General features: G+C 41.1%; 2 protein-coding genes and 1 pseudogene across 2 annotated transcripts; 1 reads left to right on the top strand and 2 right to left on the bottom strand.

The window, feature by feature from the left end:
• Positions 1 to 3,072: 3,072 nt before the first annotated feature.
• LOC104857282 (vomeronasal type-1 receptor 2) lies at positions 3,073 to 3,975 on the bottom strand. Its single transcript, XM_010617064.1, has one exon. The coding sequence runs from the start codon at positions 3,973 to 3,975 to the stop codon at positions 3,073 to 3,075; it is 903 nt and encodes a 300-aa protein (XP_010615366.1).
• Positions 3,976 to 17,908: 13,933 nt separating this feature from the next.
• On the bottom strand, positions 17,909 to 18,807 carry LOC104857281 (vomeronasal type-1 receptor 2). Its single transcript, XM_010617063.2, is given in 2 exon segments — positions 17,909 to 17,973; positions 17,976 to 18,807. Coding segments are annotated over 2 exon segments (897 nt in total).
• Positions 18,808 to 19,859: 1,052 nt separating this feature from the next.
• LOC104857280 lies at positions 19,860 to 25,488 on the top strand (annotated as a pseudogene).
• The last annotated feature ends 1,551 nt before the right edge of the window (positions 25,489 to 27,039 follow it).

Consider the following 27,039-nt stretch of genomic DNA (forward strand, 5'->3'; position numbering starts at 1 on the left):
TGAAAATAAGGCTCCCGCTTGCTTTCTGGCTCCTGCTGCGTGGTGTATCGTTATGTATTCTTTGATTGTGGTCTCCGTGCTTCTTTATGGACTAGATATGTCTCTTATATGCATCACAAGGGTTCATTCCATTTTGTTCTGTTTTTATCCAAACTGCCAATCTACGTGTCTTGGCAGGGGAGTTGAGACCATTTACACTGAGAGTTATTCTCAAGAGCTATGCACTGATTCTTGTCATTGCACCCTTTTTCTCTTGCTGTGTCCTGTAATTTCCCCTTTGACGTAACTGCTCTCACTGTTGGCCATACTGACTCCATTATATTCTTTACTATCACTGCCCTCATTTTGTTCGTAAGTACAGTTTGTAGATCTGGCTTATGGCCATAAATTTCTCAAGATGCTCTTTATCATGGAAGGTCCTTATTTTCCATCAAATTTTCAAGAAATTTTTGCAAGATATATTAATCTAATATAGCAATCGTTTTCCTTTGGGACTTGAGAGAAACTTTACACTCTCCTGACTTTTAAAGTCTGGGATGAGAAATCTGCATAAATTGCAGTAGTCTACATTGATAGTTATTTGTTGATTTTCTCCAGCAGCTTTTAAAATCTGTCCTTTTGTTGGACTTCTGGGGTTTTAACAGTGCGGTTCCGTGGAAGGAGAGTACCTTTTATCTTACGTGGTAACTGGAAAGTTCTGTCACCTCCTCAGCTGTATGTTGAATTTTTCCCTATATCTGGGATCTTTCAGTTACGGTCTTTGTAAATAGTTTTTGTGCTATCTTTTCTCTGATGTCTGTTATTCTTTGCTTACTTCTGTTTGTGTCACGGAGCAGCTGTTGGATCAGTTTCTACGATCTGTTGCTGAGGCGGCTTCTTTTGTTGTTGTTGTTTCTGTTTCTGGGGAGTTTTGCTGGACACCGCGCAGGGTATGCTCGGACGCCGAGTTCCCTGGGCTTTGGGGGAACAGCAGGGGAGGGGTTGCTCTGCTGATCTCCTCTCTTATGTTTCACAGCCGCAGGCTGCAGCCCCCACCCGTGACCCCTGCGGTACGAAGGGCCCACGGGGCAGCATTTGTTCAGGGTGGGCAGTGGGTGGGACACTGCAGGGACGCGGAGCTCCCGGTGTCTGGAGGGTGCTGGGCACTTCTGCTCTGGCAGCTCTGGAAATGTCATTCTCACCCATGTTTCCCTTACAGCCTGGGGCTCCCGGGAGCCCAGTTCTCCCCAGCTCTGAGTCCCCAAGAAATGCTGTTCTCTTCTGCGCTTCCCCAGAGGCCCAGGTCTCTATCCTCTGAGTGGTTTTCTTGCATTCAGTTCCTCGGGCGCCTTACTCTGTGACCCTCTCGCTGTCAGGGCTCGCACTCCCCGGGTTTGGGACAGTAGGGCAGGAGCCCAGCCCAGGGGAGTGGCCTCTGCTGCTTTGAACCCTTCGCTCCGGTGATGGAACCACTCACAAGGCAGAATCATCAGCAGACCTGGAGTTAACGGGTGCTGTGAACCAGCGGCATCCCGCTCACCTTTCTAACTGCCCAGAAGATGTATTTGATGGAGTGGATTTCTCCTCTGGGCTGAGTTTCCATGTTTGGTTATGTTTGCCTCCCCCACCTCTCAGCACCTAAATTTTCCAGCTAATTTCCCTGCATTTCCCAGGCACAGCTCTGCATCCACCTGGCCATGATGGGCCCTTTCTGGAGACTGAGTTTGCATTTGGTCTGTTTAAATCAGGAAGGCTAATGCACAGGGGATATAAAAAGCTTCCGAGGCTCGTGTACATGTACATTAGAGGAAATGACCAAAGGCTCCTGCAGATCAGAGGTGTTCTTCGGCCGTACTAATCTCCTGGTAAGCACAGGACAACATCTCCCATCGCTGGGCTATCACCACTCTCTTGGAAACCTCCGTGATTTCGGGTTTGACGTCGCATTGGACCTTTCAAATGGCAACTGATGTGTGCCAAGGCAATCGCGGACGTGAACTCACCCCCAGGTCCAGGCAGCATGAGGAAGCTTTGCTCCTCCTCACAAAGCCTGGTGGTCCTCAGTTCTCACCACTTTCTCTCCTGCAGCCCTGGGTTCATTTAACTGAACCGACTCCGGTCTGGAGAAATGCCTCAACTCGGCTAACTTCAGAACGCTTCTTCCCGCGTCTGCGTAGGTGAGCTACTTCTCGCGGTAAAACATGCAGACATTTTAAAGGGAAAGTGGTAAATCTTTCCAATAGAAAGGCAATGTAAGAAGGAACCAAAAGTGTAAATCAAGCATTTGGAAAGCGAAGACCGGAAGCAAACTTGCATTAAATTTACAAATACACTTATATTCTTTCTGTAAATATTTTTTTAAGCTATAGATCAGCGGGCCAGGAATTTAGCTCAGTGGTGCCTCCGCCTGCCTCACAAGCACAAGCACCCACGTTTGATCCCCGATACCAAAAATAATACGAAGAAGAAGAACCAAAATATAGCATGTACAGGGACAAATTCCCAATGATGAATGGCATCATGTTGAATACCTAAAATGTACCAATAAACAATGAAAAAAAATAGGGATCTGGATCTGACATAACCCGTTATACCAAAGAACCTACAAGACTGGAGAGAAGAGAGAAATAAAAAATTTTAAATGAGAGAACACAGATTTAAACATACTATACTTCACGACATACATATTAACTACACTGAATAAAAATAAAGACTTTTACACAAGCAAAAAATTAAGGAAGCACAAATATTTCAAATTTAAGATAAAACTGTATCAAAATACATAGCAAAGGGCCGGGGATTTAGCTCAATGGTGCTGCCACCTGCCTCGCAAGTGCAAGGTGCTGAGTTCGATCCCTGGTACCACACACACCCACACACAAAAAAAATACAGAAATTTTTAAAAATATACAGTGAAAAGATTTTATTTCATATTGTTACTAATCACTACTCGTTATGAAAATAGAAGCTCTATCATAGCAACACCTCTCGCTGCAATAAGACTTATTAAGTTTCAGTCAAATAGGGGTGCGTTCAGGATGGAGCACTTGAAAAGCAGATAAATTCACATGTGTGACGAGATGAGATCTCGGCTTACTTCTTCCAAATGACCCTGGAAACACACTGCTCGCGACTCAGGAGAATCAGGGGGCCGGCAGTGGGGAAACAGGCATTGCTGACAGCAGAGGTCTTGACCAGCCACCAGGCAGTTTCGTAATGAAGGGGGAACAAAAAGTAAATGATGGAAGACAGGGCATGGAAGGACACGAAGGCACAGACCAGGATGACAATGCTTTGGGTGGCTCTCGTCTCAGGGGAAGGTCGTGATGAGATTTTGTGGCTGTGGAGATGGTGGACCCGCTGCTTGTGCCTGAACAGGATGAAAACCGTGGAGCCACTGGCCCAGACCATGAGCTCCAAACACAGAATGTCGTGGGAGAGTGTCAACACCCCAAACAGAGAAGCTTTATCTTTGTCAGGAAGCGTAGCTGAACAGCACTGGAAATCAACAGTTTCGGTGATGTTTCCATTGACCCCTGTGTCGCTCCCCAGCACAGGAACTCTGACGCTGAGCGGCATGTGCAGGCCCCAGCAGAGGGCGCTAGACGAGCCAATGTGGTTTAGGGCCTTCGCTTTCAGCTCTGCCCCCCTGGAGCGCCTGGGGCCGATGCCGACGGCCTGGAAGACACTCAGGAGGCAGGTGCTGCCCATGGACGCACCCCTGCCCACCCTGTGAGCGTAGAACACCGGCTTGCATCCGGCATCGCTGAGGAAGCCTTCCATCCCGAACGCTGCCATGGTCTCTGGGATTCCCCTGGAGAGAATGGCCAGGGTGTTGGCCACAGTCAGGTGCCTGAGGATCACATCGGTGGACCTGGGCCTGCAGCCCCTGCAGCACAGGATACAATAGTGACACAAGAGTGCTAAATTCCCCGAGGCTCCGATGCCGATCTCAAAAAGGAAGATCACTCCAAATCGCCAGTCCGCAGAGGCCATTTTATGACGGTCCAGGATTTAATGTAAACATCCCAACATAACATGATTCTGTGTGAAAAGATAAGTTGTAGGGTGTTTCATAACACATTAAATTCGAAACCATTCGCTTACCATCAAATCTCCTCAGAAATTTACTTCTAACATATGATTTCCCATAAGACTTTTCCAAAGTCTCTCACGTTTCTTTACAGGGCACTGACAAGATATGGACCACAGTGACCTACTTCTTCTAACTTATTTAATGCACACAATATGATGAGTTGTGACCTAAATCTTTTTCTTTTTATTCATAAACATGACTGAACAGAAAAGGAGGTGATGTGATGCAGCTCAATATCCATGAAGAACAGGTTTTCTCGTGACAGCCAGGCTGCAAGGCACTGTGATTCTCTGCATGCTGTATTACCAGATAGGCAAGGAGGTCATTCAATAACCCAAACATACGTGTACCTTGTCATATTCGAAATCTGCTATTGAATAAATCTGACTGTGATCATTCCCCAGTCTTCTATGAATGGTTCTATATACTTGCACGAGTCGTGAATGCAGATTCAAAAACAAAAAAGTTCGCACCCTAACCGATTTCCTATCACAAAAAAATTTTAGGGACTACAGATCCATACTAAAATAGCAACAGAAAGGGCCCTGTGATATTTTTCCAATGACATCTGCCACAGAAATGAAGGGTAATATTTGGTTTTCATCTAAGCTAAAGGACACAAAGTTTAAATATATGATGAAATATTTCGCATTAGAAACTAACTCAATAGATAGCCTACAGTTATGTGCGTTTATTTTAGAAAAACAAAGAAAATGAAATAAGCACTTTGGGAATGATGCTAAAATTCAAGGCAAGCCGGCAAAAGGAAACTTCCAAGTATCAAATCTCTTACATTTTTGTGGCAGAGAGATGGAGACAGAGTCTGGAAATGCCTGGGGAATTTTTGCAAGCTGACAAAATATCATCAGGCATATTTGAATCTGGAACAACCAGAACCCCTTAATTTTTGTGGTATATGAATCTCACATGTCTCCTGTCCTCCCTTCAGGAAGGAAGAGCGTCCCACCACCCACAAAGTATGGGTATTTTCAGAAAGGCCTAATCATCAGCTCCGCTAATCATGTCAAACTCAGGGAGAGAAAAATCTGCATGCTACACCAGTTACCAACTGATCACACTGTTGTTTACACAGAAAATATCTGATTCGATTTATGCAATCACAGTCATTATGACAAACACATTTTACTGAAGAAACAATACTGATTATTTAACTCTCCCTGTGAAGCAGGCTGGATAGCAGACTGATTTCTGAGTCACGCCCTTAAGTATCTTGCAAATCAGGTGTCAAGCCGACTCGAAGCGGTTTCCCAGAAACGTAATCAATGCTGATTACACGAAAACATTTGAAGAGAAATCAGAGGCTAGTTTGGGAACCTCAGACCTCCAGGCCCTGGTCCACAAGCTCAGCCTCTGCCTCAGGAATTTCTGTTCCTTCCTGTGTGGCACCAGTGCCCCCAGATATACTATGTTCCCGGACACGATGGCTTTCCAGACACAGACACAGGCACAGCGCTTTCCCTTCCACACTTGGCCTCACAAATTGAAATAGAAAGGGCTCACCAGCTCCTTCCGGCTTCAAGAACAACAAGCCCAGGTGACGGTCGTGACATCCCCTGCTCAGGTGGGAGAGAGGTGGCCAGACCTTGAGATATGGGCCGCGGTGGTGACCTCAGCTCCCCACAGAAACGCAATTATCACATCACCTCCGCCCCCTGGAGGTGCAGTCAGCCCACTGCATCATCCTTCCAAAGAGTGATTATGAACCGTGTTCAAATGGCAGTGAATCACTGGGTCACTGTGACTAAAAGAAATAAACTTTCTCTCCACTTCTCAATTCCCAGGGACAATTAGAAGATTCTGTGAGCATCTCTAGACACACGCAATTTGAGTGTTTGGGAGAAGCTCTTGTTTTGCTGAAATGACTGGAGGCAGAGTCTCGTGGTGTGGGAAGGTGAGAGCATCTCAGCGAAGTGTGTACACGTAATTTTTGCAATTCTAATTGTCACTAAAATCATATGTATTTATTTGATACGTCTATGTGAGGGGTACTGGGACTGGAACTCAGGACCTTGCACTTGAGAGGCAGGCATGGCACCACTGAGCTAAATCCCTGACCAGACTATATTTATTTTATACGGTTTCAAACATGTATATAATGTGAGTGGGTATATAGAGAGAGGGCCAATTAATATATACATTCCCCCAGTTTTGTGATAAAGCACTTAAAGAACTCTCAATGGTCTTCAAGAACCTGACACATTGTCACTGAGTAGTACAACTGGTCTCTTGGACTTACTCCTCCTAACTGAAATTTTGTGTCGTTTGACATTTCCCCAAATCACTCCATGCCTTAGCCAGTGATAAACATTCTACTTTTTTACATCCATGAGTTAAACTTTTACACTCCACATTTTCAGGACCTTTTTACTCTTTTGGGTCTCTCCTATTTTGCTTAGCCTAATGCCTTCCAGGTTTATCTCCGTTGTGCAGATGACAAGTTTTCATTTGTTACAGCTGGTGAGCACTCTAATGTGACTATAAGCCATGTTTCCTGTGTCGGTTCATCTACCCGTGGCTCATAGTGTGAAAAACACGGCAGGGATCATGGTAATTCTGCTATCACATCAACACTCTTATTTAATTTCCTTTAGACACTCAAAGAGCCAGGGATTTAGCTCAGTGGTTCTGCTGCCCGCCTTGTAAGCACAAGGTCCCGAGTTTGATCCTCAGCACCAAAAAAAAAACAAAAACAAAACAAAACAAAAAAAACAGAGAGACAGATTGAGGGAGTATGCAATAGGTTTATATTTAATCTCCATATTGTTTACCACAATGAATGTAGTAGTCTCAATTCGCATTCCTACCAATACTGTGTAAGATTCCCTTTTGCCACATCCTCTACACACCTGGTTTCCTTTATCTGAAAAGCCATTCTAATCAAAATAAGGCCATAACCCATAGTGGTTGTAATTTGTATTTTCCTGCTGATTACCGATTGTTGAACATTTTTGGATATACCGGTTGACTGTTTGATTGTTCTCTATGAGAAATATCCACTCAGGAAGGATAGGAGACTTCCCGGAAATGTGGGAGAAAAATATACCAGAAAAATTGAGGGGTTCTGGTAGTTTCAGATTCGAATGTGCCTGCTGATATTTTGTCAGAAATTCCGCAATCATTTGCAGGCTCTGTCTCCATCTCTCTGCCATAGGAATGGATGAAATTTGATGTCAGTTCCTGACAAATATAGAATTTGTAAAAGTCATGTTGCTTTGTTTATTTCAAACTTCTTACGTGTCTCTTTTGAGGTTTGTCTATTGAGATGGACATGTCTCCAGTTTTATTTGAGAGGGTTTTGGAGGGACTGATCCCCAGCGACAGAAAGGAGAAAATAAACCACAGTAATGATGAAGACACAAGGACAAACCAGATATTGACGTACAATAAAAATCAATTAAAAGCACCAACTGTGTCACCATTCAAAATACATATCAACAGAAATCAAAGACAAGCCAAATTTTGACATATATTAAAGATCCACTAAAAGCAATAACTGTATCACCGTTAATAGAAATGAAATCAGCAATAAAAACAGAGTGAAGCAGACAGACTGGATTAAAAGGCAGCTTATCTGTGAAAGAATTTGTGGGCTTCAAACCTGCATCTGGAGGAGGCATTTGAGGCTGATGCGTCCATTGCTTCTGCCTGGTCAACTGGTCTACCAGGTCCATGTCATTCCAGGACGCTGGCATTTCAGTCCCACACTTTCTCCACATCCCCACACCCAGAACAGTGAGCTGCACATTAATGGTACCGTTCTTGAAATTTCGCATACAGTGCAGTCATGGGAAAATAAATATCTCCAGTTTATTGATTTTTTTTTTTTTTGGTGCCAGGGATCGAACTCAGGTCCTTGTGCTTGTAAAGCAGGTGCTGGACCCACTGAGCTAAATCTCTGGCCCAAAATATCTCCAGTTTAAAATTACACATTCTATCTCTGTATTATTTTAGAGTAAATGATAAACTTATCATTTACTCACTACTGTCTCTATAATGAATGTCTCATTAGTATAATTAATATCTTGTACATAGGCCTTCAAATCCACAGGTCACAAAAACAAAAATAGATAAGTAGAATTACATCAGACTGTCATTTTCTGTACAGGAAAAGAAACAAAAGAATTAAAAAGGAACCTACAGGAGGGCTGGGGAATTAGCTCAGTGGTTCTGCCACCTGCCTCACAAGTACAAGGACCCAAGTTCAATCACCAGTACCAAAAAAAAAAAAAAAAAAAAAAAAAAAGGAACCTGCAGAAAGAAGATTTTTCAGGGCTTACATTTCCTTAGATGTTAACATCCGAAATATATATACAGGGAAGTCCAAAAACATAATAGCAAAATATAAATGAACTCTAATAACCAAATTAGCACATGAGTGGTGGGCCTGAGCAGGCTTTCCCTGAAGATACCATACCAGTAGTCTACAGGTATATGAAAAGGAGAACATGGCAAATATCCAGGTAAGTAAAATCACAGGTCAAAGCTACAAAAAGCTATCACCTGCCTCCTGTTGGGACTGCCACGACCAAAATAAAGGGCAACCAGTGTTGGTGAGGACACAGAAGAGACAAGTCTTGTGTGCGCTTTGTAGGGATATAAATCAGAGCAGCCCCTACAGAAAATAGGAAAGTTTTCTCAAAAACTAAAAATGCTCCGATCTTCAGCGCCAGAGGGTCTTCTCAGCCACGCCCTTCCCTGCTGGCGCCGCTGCCGCCATCTTCAGCCCCAGAAAGGTAACCGTGCGGGCACCCCTGAACCCCACAACCTTCCCCCTCGTGCTTTTAGACCTCCTGATTGTGCCAGTCTTTGGACCTACTCTGTAGAGGCACAGGTGGTCATAAAGAGTATTTTCTGGCGCTTTCAACTTTGAACATCTTTAAAGAAGTGGTGGGGGAAACGTATAGTAGAACTGAGTGGAGTTCAGCCCTTCAGGAGGTCGGGGAACTCAGTCTGGGCCTTGCAGCCCGAGCTCAGTCTGCGTCGTGGGGTTCTGCCACCAGCTAGCTGAGGTCAGGGGACTCGGCTCTGCACATGGCAGCACATATTGTATCTTATGACAGCAGTGACATAGTCTGAAAGAGGCCCTTCAAACTCATTTTTGTTTCTTTCTTTTTTTATCCTACTCTGCAAATTCTTTTTTCTTTTTGTTTTCTTTCTCTAACTCAGTCTCTTACTCCACTATAGTATCCCTCATCTCCCTTTTTGTTTCTGCTCTTGTCCTAATTCAGATTTCTTCTTTATTTTTTTCTCTTTTCTTTATGTTCTTTTCCTATGTTATTCTACCTCACTTAAGGGTTATTATATTTCTATTTTGTTTGTTCTTTTTTAATCTAACAATTTCCTGACAATTGTCTGATCATTCTACGTCTTTTGGCTTCATATGAAACTTTCTCTAATTCTTATACTTACCTACTCCTCTTGTCTTAACTCTGTTTTAAGCCCCCGCTGTAAATGGTAAATATCCTTATTGAAAAGTTTCTTTACTGTAAGCATATTTTTTATTGCTTCTTGATTTTGATTAGATTCACATGGTTTGAAGGTGCTAGATTGATGATTACCATAAGTGGTCAATTTGCAAATTGTGCTTCATTATATTGTGGTGCTGATTGTATCAATCAGGATAAAGGATTGTGATTGATTCAATGAGCTTTTTTCTTCAGTATGATGAAAATGAGAATGTCTATGAGTCATTAGAGACCCATGGGCTGCAGCCCAACTATATCAGGAAGATTTAGGTAATAACCTAAAGTTTAAACTAAGGGCAACCCAACAACAATAGTAAAAATGAGAAAACGCTTAAGCAAGATACGGGGACAGACTTCCGGTTCACCAATGGCAAACAGTGTGGCAGATGAGGATGAAAAGTCTGATAGTGAATCATCAGGACACCCTGAACTCAAGGCACAGGAAGTAACAAAACTGATCAGTCAGGCTCTAGAGAAATATAAAACAGAAGTAATTTCCCAGATAATCATAGAGAAGATGAGCAAAATGAAAGTTATAATTTGTGACTCTAGAACAGAAACTGAGAGGAAAATAGATGAGCTCAGGACCATGATAGAAGCCATGAATGCCCAGCATAAGAAAGAATTGGAAACAATAAATGCCCAATACAAGAAAGAAATGGAATCCATAGGACAGATTCAAACAGATATCCAGGAGATTAAAAACTCCATTGAGAGTGTTTACAAAAGAATAAAAGAGTCCGAAGATAGAATCTCATATAGAAGATAAAATTGCAGTCGGTGACTGTGAAAAGAGAGGTCTCTTAAAAACAGTAGGGGATCATGAGAAATTGATACAACAACTCAGACGATTCTAAGAAGAATAACATAAGATTGATAGGAATTCAAGAAGTAGTAGGAGAAAATGTAAATGCTTAAAAAAGCGGTTCACAGAATTAATTATAGAAAACTTCCCAAACAGAGGGAAAGAATTTGATATACAGATAAGTGAGGCATATAGGACTCCCACTAGGTGTGATAAAAAGAAATCTACAACTAGGCATATAATAATCAAGATCCCAGAAACCCAACAGAAGAACAAAATACTACAAGCAGTAAGAGACAAGAAACTAATTACATGCAAAGGAAAGCCTATTAGAATCATAGCAGACTTTTCAATACAAACCCTTAGGTTAAGGCGAGCCTGGAATGAGATATTTCAAGTACTAAAAGAAAACAACTTCCAACCTAGACTGATGTATCCTGCAAAACTTTCTTTAAAAATGGATGGGGAAATAAGATATTTCCATGATACAGAACACCTGAGAAACTTTGTGACTACCAAACCAGCACTACAACAAATTCTAAACAAGATCCTAGAAAAAAGTCAATGAAGGTAACAACACAATGAGGCCCAGCAGAGCAAATCAAATAGGCAAGCCAAGAAACTAAAAGGAGAAGGCGAAAAAAAAACCCATGATATAATAAGTTAGTATATATCAGTTATAACCATCAATATTAACAGCCTCAATTCACCAATCAAGAGAAATAGACCAGCAGAATGGATTAAGAAGCAAGATCCAATAATATGTTGTATACAAGACATGTCTAGTGTAAAAAGAAGCCCATAGACTGAAAGTGAAAGGACAGAAAACTTCTTCACATAACAGGAGCCCCCCCCAAAAAAAAGCAGGGGTAGTAATCTTATTCACAGACAAAGTAAATTTCAATTGTAAACTGATTGAAAGAGACAAAGAAGTTCACTACATCCTTGTGAAGGGAACAATTCAAGAGGAAGAGATAACAAATAATTTATTTTTAATTTATTGAGTATGTCAGAAAGTATATATGCTTTTTTTCCTCTTTTCTTCTGTTTTTCCTTTTTCTTTTTCTTCCTCTGATGCTGGGGATTAAACTCGGCACATTGTTCTGGCTAGGCAGGTGCCGCACTATTGAGCTAAATCTCTGGCTTTACATTTCATAATTTTAAAATTTATCAATACATTGATCCTTGTCTCTATATGTTGGTCTACCAAATTGATGAATTATTTTGGTTCTCATTTTCTTTGTTTTATTTGAGAATTTATGAAATCTGTATATATGAATAGTATGAAAAGATTTAAGACCCATCTGTCATTTTCCTCTTTCATCTCTGCTTTCTAGAAATTTCCTTTTTAATCACTACAGCTTGTTTGGTTGGAAATTTGTTAAGACAAATGTTGTTATGTTATCAATATATCTTTGTACCTATTTTCTGCTGATGATGAATATTAATTTTTAAGTAAATTTTATTATAACTATACTTCATCATTAATATCATTTAGCATCTGGTACATATTACAAATTCTCCAACTCCCTCAAAGGTATTTGTTTTTTCTCAAATCATACAAATCACCAACATTCCACACATCACTGCACTGTTTTATTATACCTAAGTGTATATTGTATTGTAGAAAATATGCATTGTGTATGTGTGTGGGAGGTATGTTTTTACACATATGTGTGCACTATTAAATGAGAAACATGGGCATGAATGTGGTAGGATTGTGCACATTTGGCATATTGATAATTTCTCTGGCAACCTTATGATTTCTTTAAATTACATGCTTGACTTCATAGTCATTCGTTTGGGAAGAATATTACATATCTATTGGTGTGAAATTCTATCATTATGCTTATAAAAATATAATAAAGATAAGTATGGGATATAATAATAATAGAAACAGAAAAATCTGATCTTAAAAATGTGAATTTTTTTAGTTGCTTTTGGATTTCAAACATATTTTTTTCTGTGGGAAGTTTTGTTAGAAAATGTAAGTGGTACAATCAGCAAGTATATGATATTTATCAATTAATAAAACCAAGGAGTTTATAAATCCTAAAATTTTGAGGACAGTTTCTCAAGTATAATATGTAACTTTGTTTTATTTATAATTACATTATTTCAAAAATATTGTCTCTGTGTTACATAAATTCTTGTTTATTTCATATCCTTTTTTTGCTGTCATATATATGTATATCTGAAATTTTTATTTAGTATCTTCATTTCTTGTTATCATGTGTGTTTGCAATCTTTAATAAAAAAGATTTAAAAAAACTAAAAATGCTCCTACTTTTGTTTCAGCAGCCCAGCTTCATAATATGTCCAACAGAATAGACATTTGGCTCTGAAAAATGTACCTTCATTTCAGTGTTTACTTCATCATTATATACAATATCTACAACAGGGAAACAACCTATGTATTCACTGATACAAGAATGCATACAAAGTGTGCTATATCCGGGCAGCTAAATAATATCGACCCTTTAAAAAGCAGTGAATCCTAGCTGGGTGTGGTGGAGCATGCCTGTTATCCCAGCACTTGGGAGGCTGAGGCAGGAGGATCGCTGTGAGTTCAAGACCAGCCTGGGCTACATAATGAGTTCCAGGTCAATCTCAACTACGTAGTGAGACCCTGTCTCAAAACAACAACAACAACAACAACAAAAAAGCAGTGAATCCCGTCATATGCAATGAGAATTAACCTGGAGCACAGTATGCAAAATAAAATAAAGGCTCAGACAGACAAACGTCATGTGTTATATAACATTTGCATGGCGTACAGAAGCAGAAGGAGAATAGTGATTTCTAGGGACTGAGAAAAGAAAGAAAACAGGAGGTGTTGACTGGAGGTAAGAAAGTTTCAGTTTTCCAAGACGAATTCTGGAGACGAATGCAGTACTTATAAGAAGCTGTAGTGTACAGTTCAGATTTTCTTGTTTTGCTTAATCTTATGAGCTGCTAATAAAGTCAAATAAAACAAAGCAAAACACAAGCAGAAGCGAGATGTATTGGCAACGATGGGTGTGGATAAGTCATTGATTTTGTACTGTTTCAGGTGCTCCCTGACAGCAGGCCTGTGATGAGCGCATCTTGGGCTGAGACCCTAACTCCAGGAAAGGGGAGATGGAGCCGATGTGCGTGGGTATTGGCTTTAAACTGTGAAGAATCCGAAAAGGGCAACAGACCTAAGCGACCCATTTCACAAATGTTACGTACAAGAGATTTCATTGAAAGGAAATATTAGAGCACAGGGAAAACCCATGTCCTCCGGGACTTTTTGACTGTTTGTTTGTTTGTTTTCGTTTTGGTACCGGGGATTGAACTCAGGACCTTGCATTTGCCAGGAGGAGCGGCGCCACTAAGCTACATCCCCAGCCCTACAGGGCATATTTCTCGCCCACACACACCAAAAAATTGTGTCCTCACAGGAGTGGCGATGCACACCTGTAATCTCAGCACTTGGGAGGCTGAAGCAGAAGGATTGCCAGGAGTTCAAGGTCACACTGGGCTACAAAGAGAGTTCAACGCCAACCTGACCTGTATAGTGACATCCTGTCTCAAAAACCAACAAAAGTTTCTTGCTTTTACTTCTTCGGTAGATGGCTAAATTTCGTTCCATTATAAAAATTCAGATTCAGATGGCTTTGATTTTGATGGTGGTTTCATGGGTATAAACTTGCCTCCAGCACTTGGAGCTAAACACATTGGCACGCTGCAGATACCCTGCCTGCGCCAGCCCTGAGCCAGCCGACCTCTTCATGCCGCCCCAGCAGGACCTGCTGTCCACCGACAGAGGGCACCTGTGCACGCCGACGGTGGCCGGGCTGAGGCTGGGGCTGCTATTTCCGGCTCTGCTCCTGCAGGGGCAGAGGCTTTCAAACCGAACTTGCAACTTGCAAAGGACTTCTCCCAGGTTACTTCCGCTGCCCCAAATCCCACCAGCAAGGCCGACAGCGGCACCCCGCAGTCACCAGCCGGTGTCCTCTTGCACTGGATTCTTTCCTGATCTCTACTGTGATTGACTCAGGCCAAGAAATCTCTATCCTTTCCCCATTTTCCAAATCCAGTTCAACTTTCCGGCAACCGGAAGTCTTTATGGCAGGGAAGAAACTAATCTCCATCTGATCTACCAAACCCACGCTTTATTTTCTGAACACAGAAACCTGGAGAGTTCCAAATCTGAGTAGAACGAAGGCATGTGAAGGGTTTGACCGAGGGTGAATGCCGGTATTAAATATGCTGGTGTTCTGTGTACAAGAAGAGAGATAACACCCAAGATAAACGGGTGGTTTCCTGAAGTGTGACTTAAGAAAGTGGACTCTTAAAACTCTACCTTGTAATCAAGATTAGATTTTTATCTAGGAATAGAAGATGGGATGTGGAATAAAAATTCAGTTTTCGCTTGGCCTAGTGGAACCCAGAAGTGGCTATAGTAAGTTTCCCTGATTCTGTTTATATCGTACAGCAGAAGGAGGTAGCAGGTGCTCCTGCTGGTGTAAATCATCTATAGAGTCTGTCAGCACTACACCCTAGACGAAGTTTCCTACTGTTCAGCTACAACTGCTCCCTGAGAAACTGAAAAGCTTTTCCTGTCATTAGATCGCATGCTAATTTGACCAGTTATGTAGTAATTGGCAGGTGCCGGGGTAACCATGGACTGGATACTTCCCGCCCCAAGGAGCAAATGTGAGGTCCCAAGTTCGATCCCTGGTACCAATACATAAATAAAGGGGAAATATGTGAACGAGAGACAAACTGTATGTAAATCAAACACTTAAGAAGTAAAGACTACGAGCTAACTTGCATTAAAGTCACAAAAATGTTATATTCTTTCTGTAAATTCTCCTAGAAAACTATGAAAAATAGGTACATATTCTGAACACTTTCTATTATCAGACAGAATTCTTAGATGGTTAGAATCTGCTGCTAAATCTCAAAGTGGACCTGATAACACAATAAATATTGAACAACTGACTTGATACACAGAAACCTTAAAAAAAATGTTTCCACACCAGATGTGGTGGCACGTGCCTGTTATCCCAGCACTTGGGAGGCTGAGGCAGGAGAATCACCATGAGGTCAAGGCCAGCCTGAGCTACATAGTGAGTTCAAGGTCAGCCTGAACTACCTACCAAGACTGCCTCAAAAAAACAAAAGCCACAACAATAATAATAACATGCTCCCGGAACTTGTTTGTCCTTATGGTCAGGCAGTAATTGTCACATGTTTCAATGTCAAATAGGCCACAATAGTCTTGATAAACCTCCATTTCCTCCATCCTTAGAAATCTACCCAGCAACAACCGGAACAATCAGATCCCAAACTATTTGTGTATGAGCAAACATTCCCTTTTGCTTCTTCTTTTTTTTTTTTTTTTTTTTTTTTGAGACAGGGTCTCACTATGTAGCTGAGACTGACCTGGAACTCACTACGTAGCTCAGGCTGGTCTCAAACTCACAGCGATCCTCCTGCCTCAGCTTCCCTAGTGCTGGGATTACAGGTGTGCTCCACCACACCTGGCTCCCTTTTGCTTCTTACCTGACTGCTATACAACTGCTTAGATTATATTTTTTGCTCGCTTCATAGTAATTTTTTGTTCTGAAATTATCTTACATTGAACACAAACTGTAAATAAAAGGAAATAAAGGACTGGAAGAGAAAAATATGGAGATATTTTATATTTTCATCATACAACATTAATAATTACAGTGACGTGTCAAAACTGTAGCGACTTTTTACAAAATTATATTTTAAAATAGTCATGATCCCATCTGTTGATTCGCAGCATTATTTCTTGTGTCCTGAGGGTTCTATTCAGAGTCTGTGTCTATGCCTATGACTTCAAGAGTTGTGCCTGTTTTATCTTCTAGCAGATTAGTGTTTCGGTTTTAACATTTCGATCTTGGATCCATTTTGATTTTAGTTTAGTACATGGTGGGACAGGTGAGTCTAGAACTCAGTCTTCTGAATGTGAACAGCCAATTTCCCAGCACCATCTCTTAGAGGCTGTCTTTCCTCCAGTGTGTGTTTCTGACTCCTTGGCCAAAGACCTATTAGTTGAATGTGCCTGGGGTTGTTTCTGCTTCCTCTGTTCTGGTCCACATGTCTGTTTTTGTGTTGGGACCGTGTTTTAAGAGAGAAATTTTTTTGTCAATGTCTTTACTCTGAGTAACTACTTTAAAGATAACTCCACAAGCAGAAATGCACGTCTTGGCTGCTGAGTGATAAAAAGAACATTAACAACCTTTATCTTCTTAGTGGGAACTTTTTCTACTTTACATACAAGGTCTGTGTACGTATAAATACATAAATATATAAGTAAGTACAGTTTTTGCACGGTTAGCCATGTTGCTAACCTGAAGGTTTTCAATAATGAAAGTATTATTTGTCTTTTCCCCCAGTGCTATCTGACACCTGAAGTTGACAGTGTCTTTAAGTCTGTTAGATACATGTTGGGCATTCTTAGTAATGGTGTTGGCCTTACCTTTGAAATATTTTTTAGAATCCACCTAAAATGTAACATAAGTGGAACTGCAGGAGCAGCCAATACCAAGAACCTGGCTGGCGCTGAGCAGTTTCGGGTGATCTTTTTAGGGAGTTATTTTTTATCGCAGTACACTGTGATACTGTTGGTATCTATAAATTAAAACATTTCTGATTTGATGTAGATGGAATATTTCAGAAGGTTTTTCAAAATACTGAAATTCTTTAAAAATTCAACTTTATTTCTGCTATTTTTCCCTTTCATTTTTGTATAGTTTTCTTTATATTTAAACCCGTATCTTGAAACTTTGTGAACTGACTTGCCAAATTTGCACTTTGAGCTATTGAAATAAATGTGATTTTTGTCTGAAAAAAAAAGATAACTCCACACAGTGTACTAATCACTGTTATTCTCTTATTATTCTGCTGTGAATTTTTGTTTTATTTTTTGCATTAAAAAGTTGTCATGAGGGCCGGGGATTTAGCTCAGTGGTTCGGTGGCCTGCCTTGCAAGTGCAAGGACCTGAGTTCAATCCCCGGTACCACAAAAAAAAAAAAAAAAAAAAAAAAAAAATTGTCATGACTTAGTAGTAAAACATAAAATAGAAATCTGGGTCTGACATACGAGGTTGTACCAAGGATCTGACAAGAGTGGAGACATCAGAGAAGCAAAAGGACCTTAAATGAAACAAAACTAGCATAAGCATGTTGTAACCAAAGATACACACATTAATTAAATTGAAAAAATATACTGAGATTTTTTTAAAGTATTGAAGGTAGCTAAGAAATATATTTCTTATATAAAAAATATAACAAGGAAGCACAAAAATTCAAATTTTTAAATAAAATTATATCCAAAACACACATAGTAAAGGATTCCATTTGTATTACCATTAATTACTACTAATTGGAGAAATGCAAGTTCTTGATATGAATTTTTCACCTCTCTTCACAATAAACCCGGCTCATAAGTGTTCTTAAGGTTCTGGGTCATGAGTGGATCCAGGATGGAGCGCACAATAAGCAGATAAATTCATGCATCTGAGCAGTGGAAATGCTGATTTAATTCTTCTTGATCAGCCTGCATCGAGAGCACTCCCGAGTCACGAGAATGAAGGGGCTGGCAGTGGGAAACAGGCTTTGCTGACAGCAGAGGTCGTGAGCAGCCACCAAGTACCTTCAAAATAAAAGGAAAACGAAACATAAAGGGTGGAAGACAGGGTATAGAAGGATACGAAGGCGCTCACCAGGACAAGGATGCTCTGAGAAGCTCTGGTCTCGGGGGAAGACCTGCATGAGCTGTGGCTGTGGAGATGGTGGACCCGCTGCTTGTGCCTGAACAGGATGAAAACCGTGGAGCCACTGGCCCAGACCATGAGCTCCAAACACAGAATGTCGTGGGAGAGTGTCAACACCCCAAACAGCGAAGCTTTATCTTTGTCAGGAAGCGTAGCTGAACAGCACTGGAAATCAACAGTTTCGGTGATGTTTCCATTGACCCCTGTGTCGCTCCCCAGCACAGGAACTCTGACGCTGAGCGGCATGTGCAGGCCCCAGCAGAGGGCGCTAGACGAGCCAATGTGGTTTAGGGCCTTCGCTTTCAGCTCTGCCCCCCTGGAGCGCCTGGGGCCGATGCCGACTGCCTGGAAGACACTCAGGAGGCAGGTGCTGCCCATGGACGCACCCCTGCCCACCCTGTGAGCGTAGAACACCGGCTTGCATCCGGCATCGCTGAGGAAGCCTTCCATCCCGAACGCTGCCATGGTCTCTGGGATTCCCCTGGAGAGAATGGCCAGGGTGTTGGCCACAGTCAGGTGCCTGAGGATCACATCGGCGGACCTGGGCCTGCAGCCCCTGCAGCACAGGATACAATAGTGACACAAGAGTGCTAAATTCCCCGAGGCTCCGATGCCGATCTCAAAAAGGAAGATCACTCCAAATCGCCAGTCCGCAGAGGCCATTTTATGACGGTCCAGGACTTAACGTAAACCGTCAAGACACACGATTCTGTATGGAAAGATCATGTGCGGGATGTTTTATAGAAAGTAAAATTCAAACTTCTTCACGTGTAATTAATTACCCCTCCTCACAAATTTACTTCTAAGATGTTTTCTCAGCTTCCAGGTTCTCCAAAGTCTTACACACTTTTTCCCCCAGTGCTGGAGGTTACACTGGGCTTTCACACTTAGCCACATTTCCAGATGTTTGTTTGTTTGTTATCTTGAGACATGTTTCCCTTAACTGCATGGGCTGAGCTCGAACTTGAAATCCTCCTGACTCAGCTACCCAAGCGTGTACTACCGAGCTCAGCTCTAAAGTCTGATGTGTGTTTACAGATCATTTACACTGTACGGGCCACAGTAATTAATAACTTACCTATTCCATTTTACTTAATACAAACAATGCGATGAGTTAGGACCTAATAATATTTTCCTTTCACAAAAAGTTGCTTTAACAAAAAGGTTACATGCTCCGTCTACATACCCTTTAAAACCAGGCCTGAACCTCACAGCTGGGCTTCGTGGATCTTGTGTTTTTTTCCTGTACTACATTGTCACAGGGACATGGCGGTGGTTGTCCGGGACCCTACACATATGTATAACTTGTCATATTTAAGATTGGCTTATTGAATACTTTCGATTGTGGTAATTTTCCATTTGTGTGTAAATGTTCCTTCCTGATCCCTGTATCCTGTGAATGAAGATTTAAAGCCCTCAAAAAGTGATGCCCTAAACAATTTTCTGTGACCAAATTGTCACGGACCGATTTAGCATTAAAAACAATAATGATACAACATTTTCCCCAGTGATGTCTATCGCAGAAATTAGGTAAAATACCTGGTTTTGAGTTAAGCTAACGTCCATGAAATTTAAATCAGTGATAAATTTTTTTGTAGAAACTACTGTAGTCTTCATTACATAGCCTATAATCACATGTTTCTTATTTCAGAAATACAAAAAAAATATAAAAAGTCATTCAGGAATGGTGGTAAAATACATGGCAAGCAGGCAGAATGGACTTCTGGCGCACCAAGTCTGAGGTGTGCAGAATAGCATGAAGACAAAGTTCATCCTGAAGACAGCACTGGGATTTTTACAACCTGACAGAATATCACAAGACACTTTCAAATCCAAAACAACCGGAACTGCTTAATTCTTGCATAGTATGATTCCCTGAAGTATGAAGTTAACTTTTCCTGGCAGCCTCTTTCCCCACCTTCAGAAGGGAAAATTGCCCTACCTTGATCGACAGACTGGAGATGTTTTCAGAGAGGTCTAATTGTCCTCTCCATCGAACATGCCCAGCCCCCTGAGAGAAGAGTCATCCCAGCGCAGCAGGTGCCATCTGTTCACATCTTTGTACATTTATCCATCAAACTCATTATCGGAAACAGAATTTTACTTAATAACTGGTCATTAAGCCTTTCTGTGATTTCTGTGGAACAACTGAATAGCAGACTGATTTCTAAATTACAGTCTTAAGCATCTTACAAATTAGGCATCATTATGGCTCAGAACAATCTCCTGCAACAATCATCAGTGCTCCTTATGTGGAAATGCGTGAGAAGTTACAGACTCGGGGGAGATCTCGGAGCCCCCCCCCACAGGCTTGGCCTGTGCCTCAGGAACTATCCTGCCTTCCAGTGTGGCTGTCACCGCAGAAGCATCTCTCTTCCAGACGTGAGGACTTACCAGACAAGTGCTTGGATGTCGCTCAGTCCCTCAAGGACTCTGTTTCCCGGACTGGAACAGGAAACTCTCCCCCAGCAGCTACCTGCTCCCAGAACAGCAGGCCCCGCCCATGGCTGTGGCACCACTCCCTGCGTGGGAGGGAGGTGGCCCAACTTTGAAATCTGGGGTCGTGGCTGTGATCTTAGCTCCCCACAGAAACACAATTATCATTTCACCGGCAGTTTCGAGGCCAGAGTGTAATTGGGCGTTTGAGACTAATCTCAGAACAAAAACACAACAAAAAAGTACTCCACAGTTCCCAATTCCCAGAAATAATTAGAAGTTCTATGAGCAGCTCTACAGAGAGCTTCCACGCTTTGGAGAAGCTCTTCCTTTGCCACAGTCCCAACAGGGGAGCAGTTTCACATGATGGAAGCAAAAAATATTGAGCTCTGACAGACAGAGAAATCTCAGTGAAATGTGTGGATTTCATTTTGTTGCAATGTTGACACATTAAAGTAATATATATTACATATGCGCACCCATGTTGATAGCGGCACAGTCTGTAACAGCTAAAACTTGGAAACAGCCCAATTGCCCATCAACTAGAGACTGGATAAAGAAGATGTGGTTTTTTAATAAAACGGAGTGCTACTCAACCGAAAGGGTGAGAAACTAGAGACATTTGTAGCTAAGTGGGTGCACATTGAGGCCCTACTCCTCTGTGAAATTAATAAGACACACGTGTGTAAATACTGAATAGTTTCTCTGGCGTAAAGAACTAAAAGTGTAAATAAGGATCAAAATGTATAATTGATATTGTATAATAGGAAGAAAAGGGCTAAAGGAGTAGGGGAAGTGGGAGGGTTAGGGGAAAGGTAATAAAGGAAAAGAAAAAGCATGTGAAAAGGAAAAACATGGAAACAAAGTCTTTGTAAATAGGGAGGGGTGGAGGGGGTGAAGGGAGGGCAGGGGAGTGGGGAAAACAAGAACCAAGAGCTGTCATGTAAGGTACAAGATCCCAATGATGAATGTAACTATATTGTTTGCTTTGAATGTACCAATAAACTTAATGGGGGAAAAATATAAGTGATGATGAAGGAAAATGGAAATACATATATAAACATGGATGAAAAAATTATATGTTTGTTTTGGTGTTTTGCTTTAGTTTTGGTACTGGGGATTGAACTCGGGTCCTTGCGCTTGCAAGGCAGGCAGCAGAACCACTGAGCTAAATCCCCAGCTATATATGTTTATTTTGTGCAACCCATTGGTTTAAAATACATATATACTGGGCCAGGGATTTAGCTCAGTGGTGCCGTGCCTGTCCCGACAGCACAAGGTCCTGAGTTTGATCCCCAGTACTGCAAAAAAATAAAATACATATATACTGTGAGATGGCTATATTGACCTAATATATACACTCACGTTTTTGTGATAGTAACACAATATCTACTCTCTTAGGGATTTGCAGAAATATATCTCATAGTTATTCAATAGACATCACATTGTATAATCAATCTCCCGAACTTATTCTAACTAAAATCTTACATTCTTTGACAAACATCTCCCCAAGTTGCTCCACGCCCCAGCCACTGATAACCATCATTCTGCCCTTTATTTCTATAAGTTTAAACCTTTTCCACTCATATATTTGGGGTCAAGCTGTACAATATTTGTCTTTCTGTGCCTGGATTATTTCAATTAACATAATGTCTTCCAGATTCACCCAGGCTGTACAAATCATAGGACATCTGCTTGTTTCCCTTGAGAAATGTCTCTTCAAGTCCTCTGCCAACTTTTTCTTTTCTTTCTTTTTTTTACAATGATCAACTTGAGAAAAGGCAAACACAGTGCCACAGAATTCCATGAGTGATGAACATTATTTTTTGATGAACATTATTTTTTTTAAAAGTAAGAACTCAAACTACAAAATTAACTGCAGATTTCCAGTAAAAAACAAAACAAAACAAAACACAACTTGCAGTTTAGAGGGGACAATACATTCAAGATGCTGAATGGATGAAAACTACCCGCTATAGCTGGAAAAACTGTCCAAAAGAAAAATTTAAATTTTCAAGAGAAACAAAAGGTGTGGGAATTCATAAGCACTGCACATATCTTATGTAAAATTCTAAAGTAAGCCAGGCATTTACATCAAAAAATCAAATAGTAGGTAGCAACACTGAGACAAATACATATGTGTTTAAATGTATTAAAACAATCAAAAAGCTCCCTACAAGGGCAAGCACAAGGTCCTGAGTTCCATCCCCAGTACTGGGAAAATAAAAATGTAAAAAATAGAGCTCTCTACTAAATGGACATATATACACAAGATAGACTGCAGTACCATAATGATGGTGCATAAAATACTTCAAATTTTGCTATATATATTTTAATGACCAAAGCATAAAAATAGCCATAAATCTGTGTTAATGAATACACAGTATAAACAAATATCATTTGTGGCATCAATAACAGACCACGCAGACACGTAAAGAGTGGGGTTTTATGTGCAAATGAAGTTATCAGTTAAAATGTACTGTTGTGACTTTAAGGTGCTTTATATAAGGCTCAAGATAACCACAAAGAAAAATCTCTATTCAAGATAAACAATCAAAAAGAGATAAGAAGCCAGATATGGTGGCACACTTCTGTAATCCCAGCATTTGGGAGGCTGAGGCAGGAGCATCACTGTGAGCTCAAGACCAGCCTGGGCTACAAAGTGAGTTCCAGTTCAGTCTCAACTACATAGTGAGACCTTGTCTCAAAAACAAAAAAATAATTTTAAAAATACACACTGTACTTCCCCTAAGAACATCAAGATAGTGAAGAGAAATCAATGATGGAGTTATTGAGTTTGTGAAAGACCTTCTTTCCAAGGAAGACTCGGCTGATAATGCTTTTTAAAAGAGTGAACTAAGGGCTGATGTCCAACAAGAGAAGGATCCAGACGCTGAAGAAGAGTCTGAAACTGAAGAAGACCAGCTTGGAACAATGAGATACCCGACATCCCGGCCTAGATTTCCTGTACGTTTGGGGGATGTGTGGAGATTCCCATACCTCTATCAGGAGAATGGGGTGATCCATGCCTTTTGCCATATTTAATCCTACTTATAGTAATAGGTGTTCCCCCTTTTTCTTCCTGGAACTTGATATGGGTCAGAGAAGTTGGCGAGGCAGCACTGGTGTGTGGAATAGCATAATCTCTAGACTGGGTGAGACCGGATTTGCAAGTTGTGCAGTGTGCTATTCTACGGCTCTCTGCTACAACATCGTCATTCGCCGGACTGTGCTTTGCTTCTCAGGTCCTTTCAGCAACATCCACCTTGGAATCAGGGTCCTTTGGTGAAAACTGCATCACACACTCACGCAGAGCCAGAATGTGGAAAACAGTTCTGCTACCACCCATTACTGGAACAGAGAGGCACTGGATGTTTCCAGCTCATTTCTGAAAGTGGGGGCTTAAACTGGAAGAGGATGGAACAGTTTGCTGGCTGCCTGGGTCATGGTTTGCTTGGCAGCCATCAAAGGCACTTAGTTTTCTAGAAAAATTGTATGTTTTAGTTCTGTGCCCCCGTGTGTAGTAATTATATGCTTCCTAATCAGAACATTGCTTTTATTTATCTTTTTAAAAATAAAAACAGTTTTGAACATTGCTTTTAAATGGTGTGATTGATGGCATCTACCGCGTTTACCCCTAAGCTTGAAATAGCGCGGGAGCCCGAGGTCTGCAGAGACGCCGCTGCTCGGGGTTCTTTGTCTTACTTAGGTGTGGGACTCGGCAGTGTCATCCTCTTCCAGCTATAGAGAGAGAGACCGCTGCCACTCCCTCGCTGCCCTGGTGTCCTGCACCCACTTTTTCACTTCTGTGCTGGCAACACTGGTGGCGTTGGAGGTTTGGGGCTTAAGAGCAGATCCTGTGAATGAGAAATGCATTGTGCAAAAGTCAGAAATGATCACGAATTATTTGAAGCTGGGAAACCTTAGTCAGGATATTATTCGCCCTCATACCAACCTCTCAGCTGTTACTGCAGAAGACTATGTTTAGTTTATGGCATCATTCCAAAAATCAAAGACAAGGACTTTCCTGTTCTCCATCTCAACTCCTGTCAAATCGAAGGGGAGCTAAATACAGCTATTTGGAGAATCGCATTAGCTCTTACAGCCTTTACAGACACAATGACACATTTCCCTGCATCTCCCTTCTGTTCAGTAATTTTTTTTAGGTTGGTTGGTTGGGTTTTTTGTTTGTTTGATTGATAGACATGGTTTCACTGTGTAGTTCAGGTTGGCCTCGAACTCTCTCTGTAGCCCAGACTGGACTCAAACTCATGACGATCCTACTGCCTCAGCCTCCCAAGTGCTGCTATTACAGGTGTGCACCACCACAGCCAGCCCTGGTCAGTAATATTTTTCCTCATGCTGATAAACTAGATCTTGTTGCCATGTCTGGGACCATTGGAGGAATCATCACACCTACTCTGGTCACTTTCAAAGTCAGAAAGGAAATTCTGTTATCTGTTGTCTTCTTGCATTTTGTATCCGCCTGATAATTGTGTAACACTCCCAAAATTACTTTGTTACAATGTTTGACCATTATTCTGCCATGTTGCCTCTGTTAATTGTAGTCATTTTGTAAAATATTGCTGTAAGCTTTCTTATGGAATAGATATGTTTATAGAAGATCTGAAAGATATACTAGGCCTTGCTCCCAGCAGATATTACTACCATACATGGAAAAGTATTTCCCTCCTGATGCTGTGATCATTGCTAATAGTGAGCACTGCGAACATGGGATTAAGTCCTCCTGGCTATAGTGCATGGATTGAAGATAAGGAATCTGAAGAATTCCTGACCATTTTTGTGGGGAGTGGTTGTCAAGTATTTCTACCTCTACAAAACCAGATATTACCTCGGTTGCTAGTACTTTCTAGATTTGAGAGTATTGGCAATTCAATAATGGTGTAACCTTAAAATCTATAAATTTGCCTCGGGGTAATTCCCAGTATTACAAGGAGCAGCAATATAAGCTGGTGCCTCTTGGCACATTTCCATGAAGATATAGTGTGGACTCCATTGAAAGTGTACGCAACAGAATAAAAGAATGCAAAGATAGACTCTCAGATATAGAAGAAAAGATTGCAGTCAGTGACCATGAAAAGAGAGGTCTCTTAAAAACAGTAAGGGATCATGAGAAATCAATCCAACAACTCCTAGATGATGCAAAGAAGAATAACATAAGGCTGATAGGAATCCATGAAGTAGCAGGAGAAAATACAAATGACTTAAAAAAGCTGTTCTCAGAATTAATGACAGAAAACTTTCCAAACAGAGGGGAAGAATTTGACATTCAGATAAGTGAGGCATATAGGACCCCAACTAGCCACAATAAAAACCTAGACATATAATAATCAAGATCCCAGAAACCCAACAGAACAAAATACTACAAGCAGTAAGAGAAAAGAAACAAATCACATGCAAAGGAAAGCCCATCAGAATCACAGCAGACTTTTCAACACAAACCCTTGGGGCAAGGAGAGCCTGGAATGAGATATTTCAAGTACTAAAAGAGAACAACCTCCAGCCTAGACTTACGTATCCTGCAAAACTCTCTTTCAAAATGGATGGGGAAATAAGACACTTCCACAACAAAGAACACCTGAGAAACTACATGAATACCAAACCAGCACTACAAGCAATTCTAAACAAGATCCTAGGAAAAGACAATGAAGGCAATAATACCATGAGGCCCAACAGAGCAAATCAAATAGGCAAGGCAAGAAACTGAAAGGAGAAGGTGAAAAAGTAAAAAGAGTCAACAAAAGGCCAATAACATGTCAATAATAAGTCAGTACCTATCAGTTATAACCAGCAATGTCAATGGCCTCAACTCACCAATTAAGAGAAACAGACTGGCAAAATGGAATAAGAAGCAAAATCCAACAATATGTTGTATACAAGAAACACACCTAGTGCAAAAAGAAGCTCATAGACTGAAAGTGAAAAGATAGAAAACAATTCTCCATGTGACAGGAGCCCATAAAAAAACAGGGGTAGCAATCTTACTTGCAGACAAAGCAAACTTCAAACCAAAACTAATTCTAGTATTATTGATGTAGGACGGTACTGTATCATACCTCTGTGAATGTAAAATATCTTGCACCTGCTTTATGATACATAGTAGTGACTGTGCTTTATCAGAGCTATATTTAATGTTATTACTCTAGAATGTTCTCTTTCCAGATGATGATAAAGATGCTAATAAAATAAATTGTGCCAGGTACCACAATAGCAACAGAACTTTGCTATTTTCTGGATATTATACTTTTTTTTTTTTTTTGGTACCAGGGATCGAACTCAGGACCTTGTGCTTGCAAGGCAAGTGGTGGAACCACTGAGCCAAATCCCCAGCCCATTCTTTTTTTTTAATGGAATGTGCTGAATGTCTATAATTTTGTTCAGGTGACTGCAGAACCTGGAAAGGCTGTTGCTGCTATCGATGCATAACATACTGCTATT

This window comes from Fukomys damarensis, unplaced genomic scaffold (assembly GCF_012274545.1).
Source record: "Fukomys damarensis isolate Sample0158 unplaced genomic scaffold, DMR_v1.0_HiC HiC_scaffold_19, whole genome shotgun sequence".
NCBI classification, from domain to species: Eukaryota; Metazoa; Chordata; class Mammalia; order Rodentia; family Bathyergidae; genus Fukomys; species Fukomys damarensis.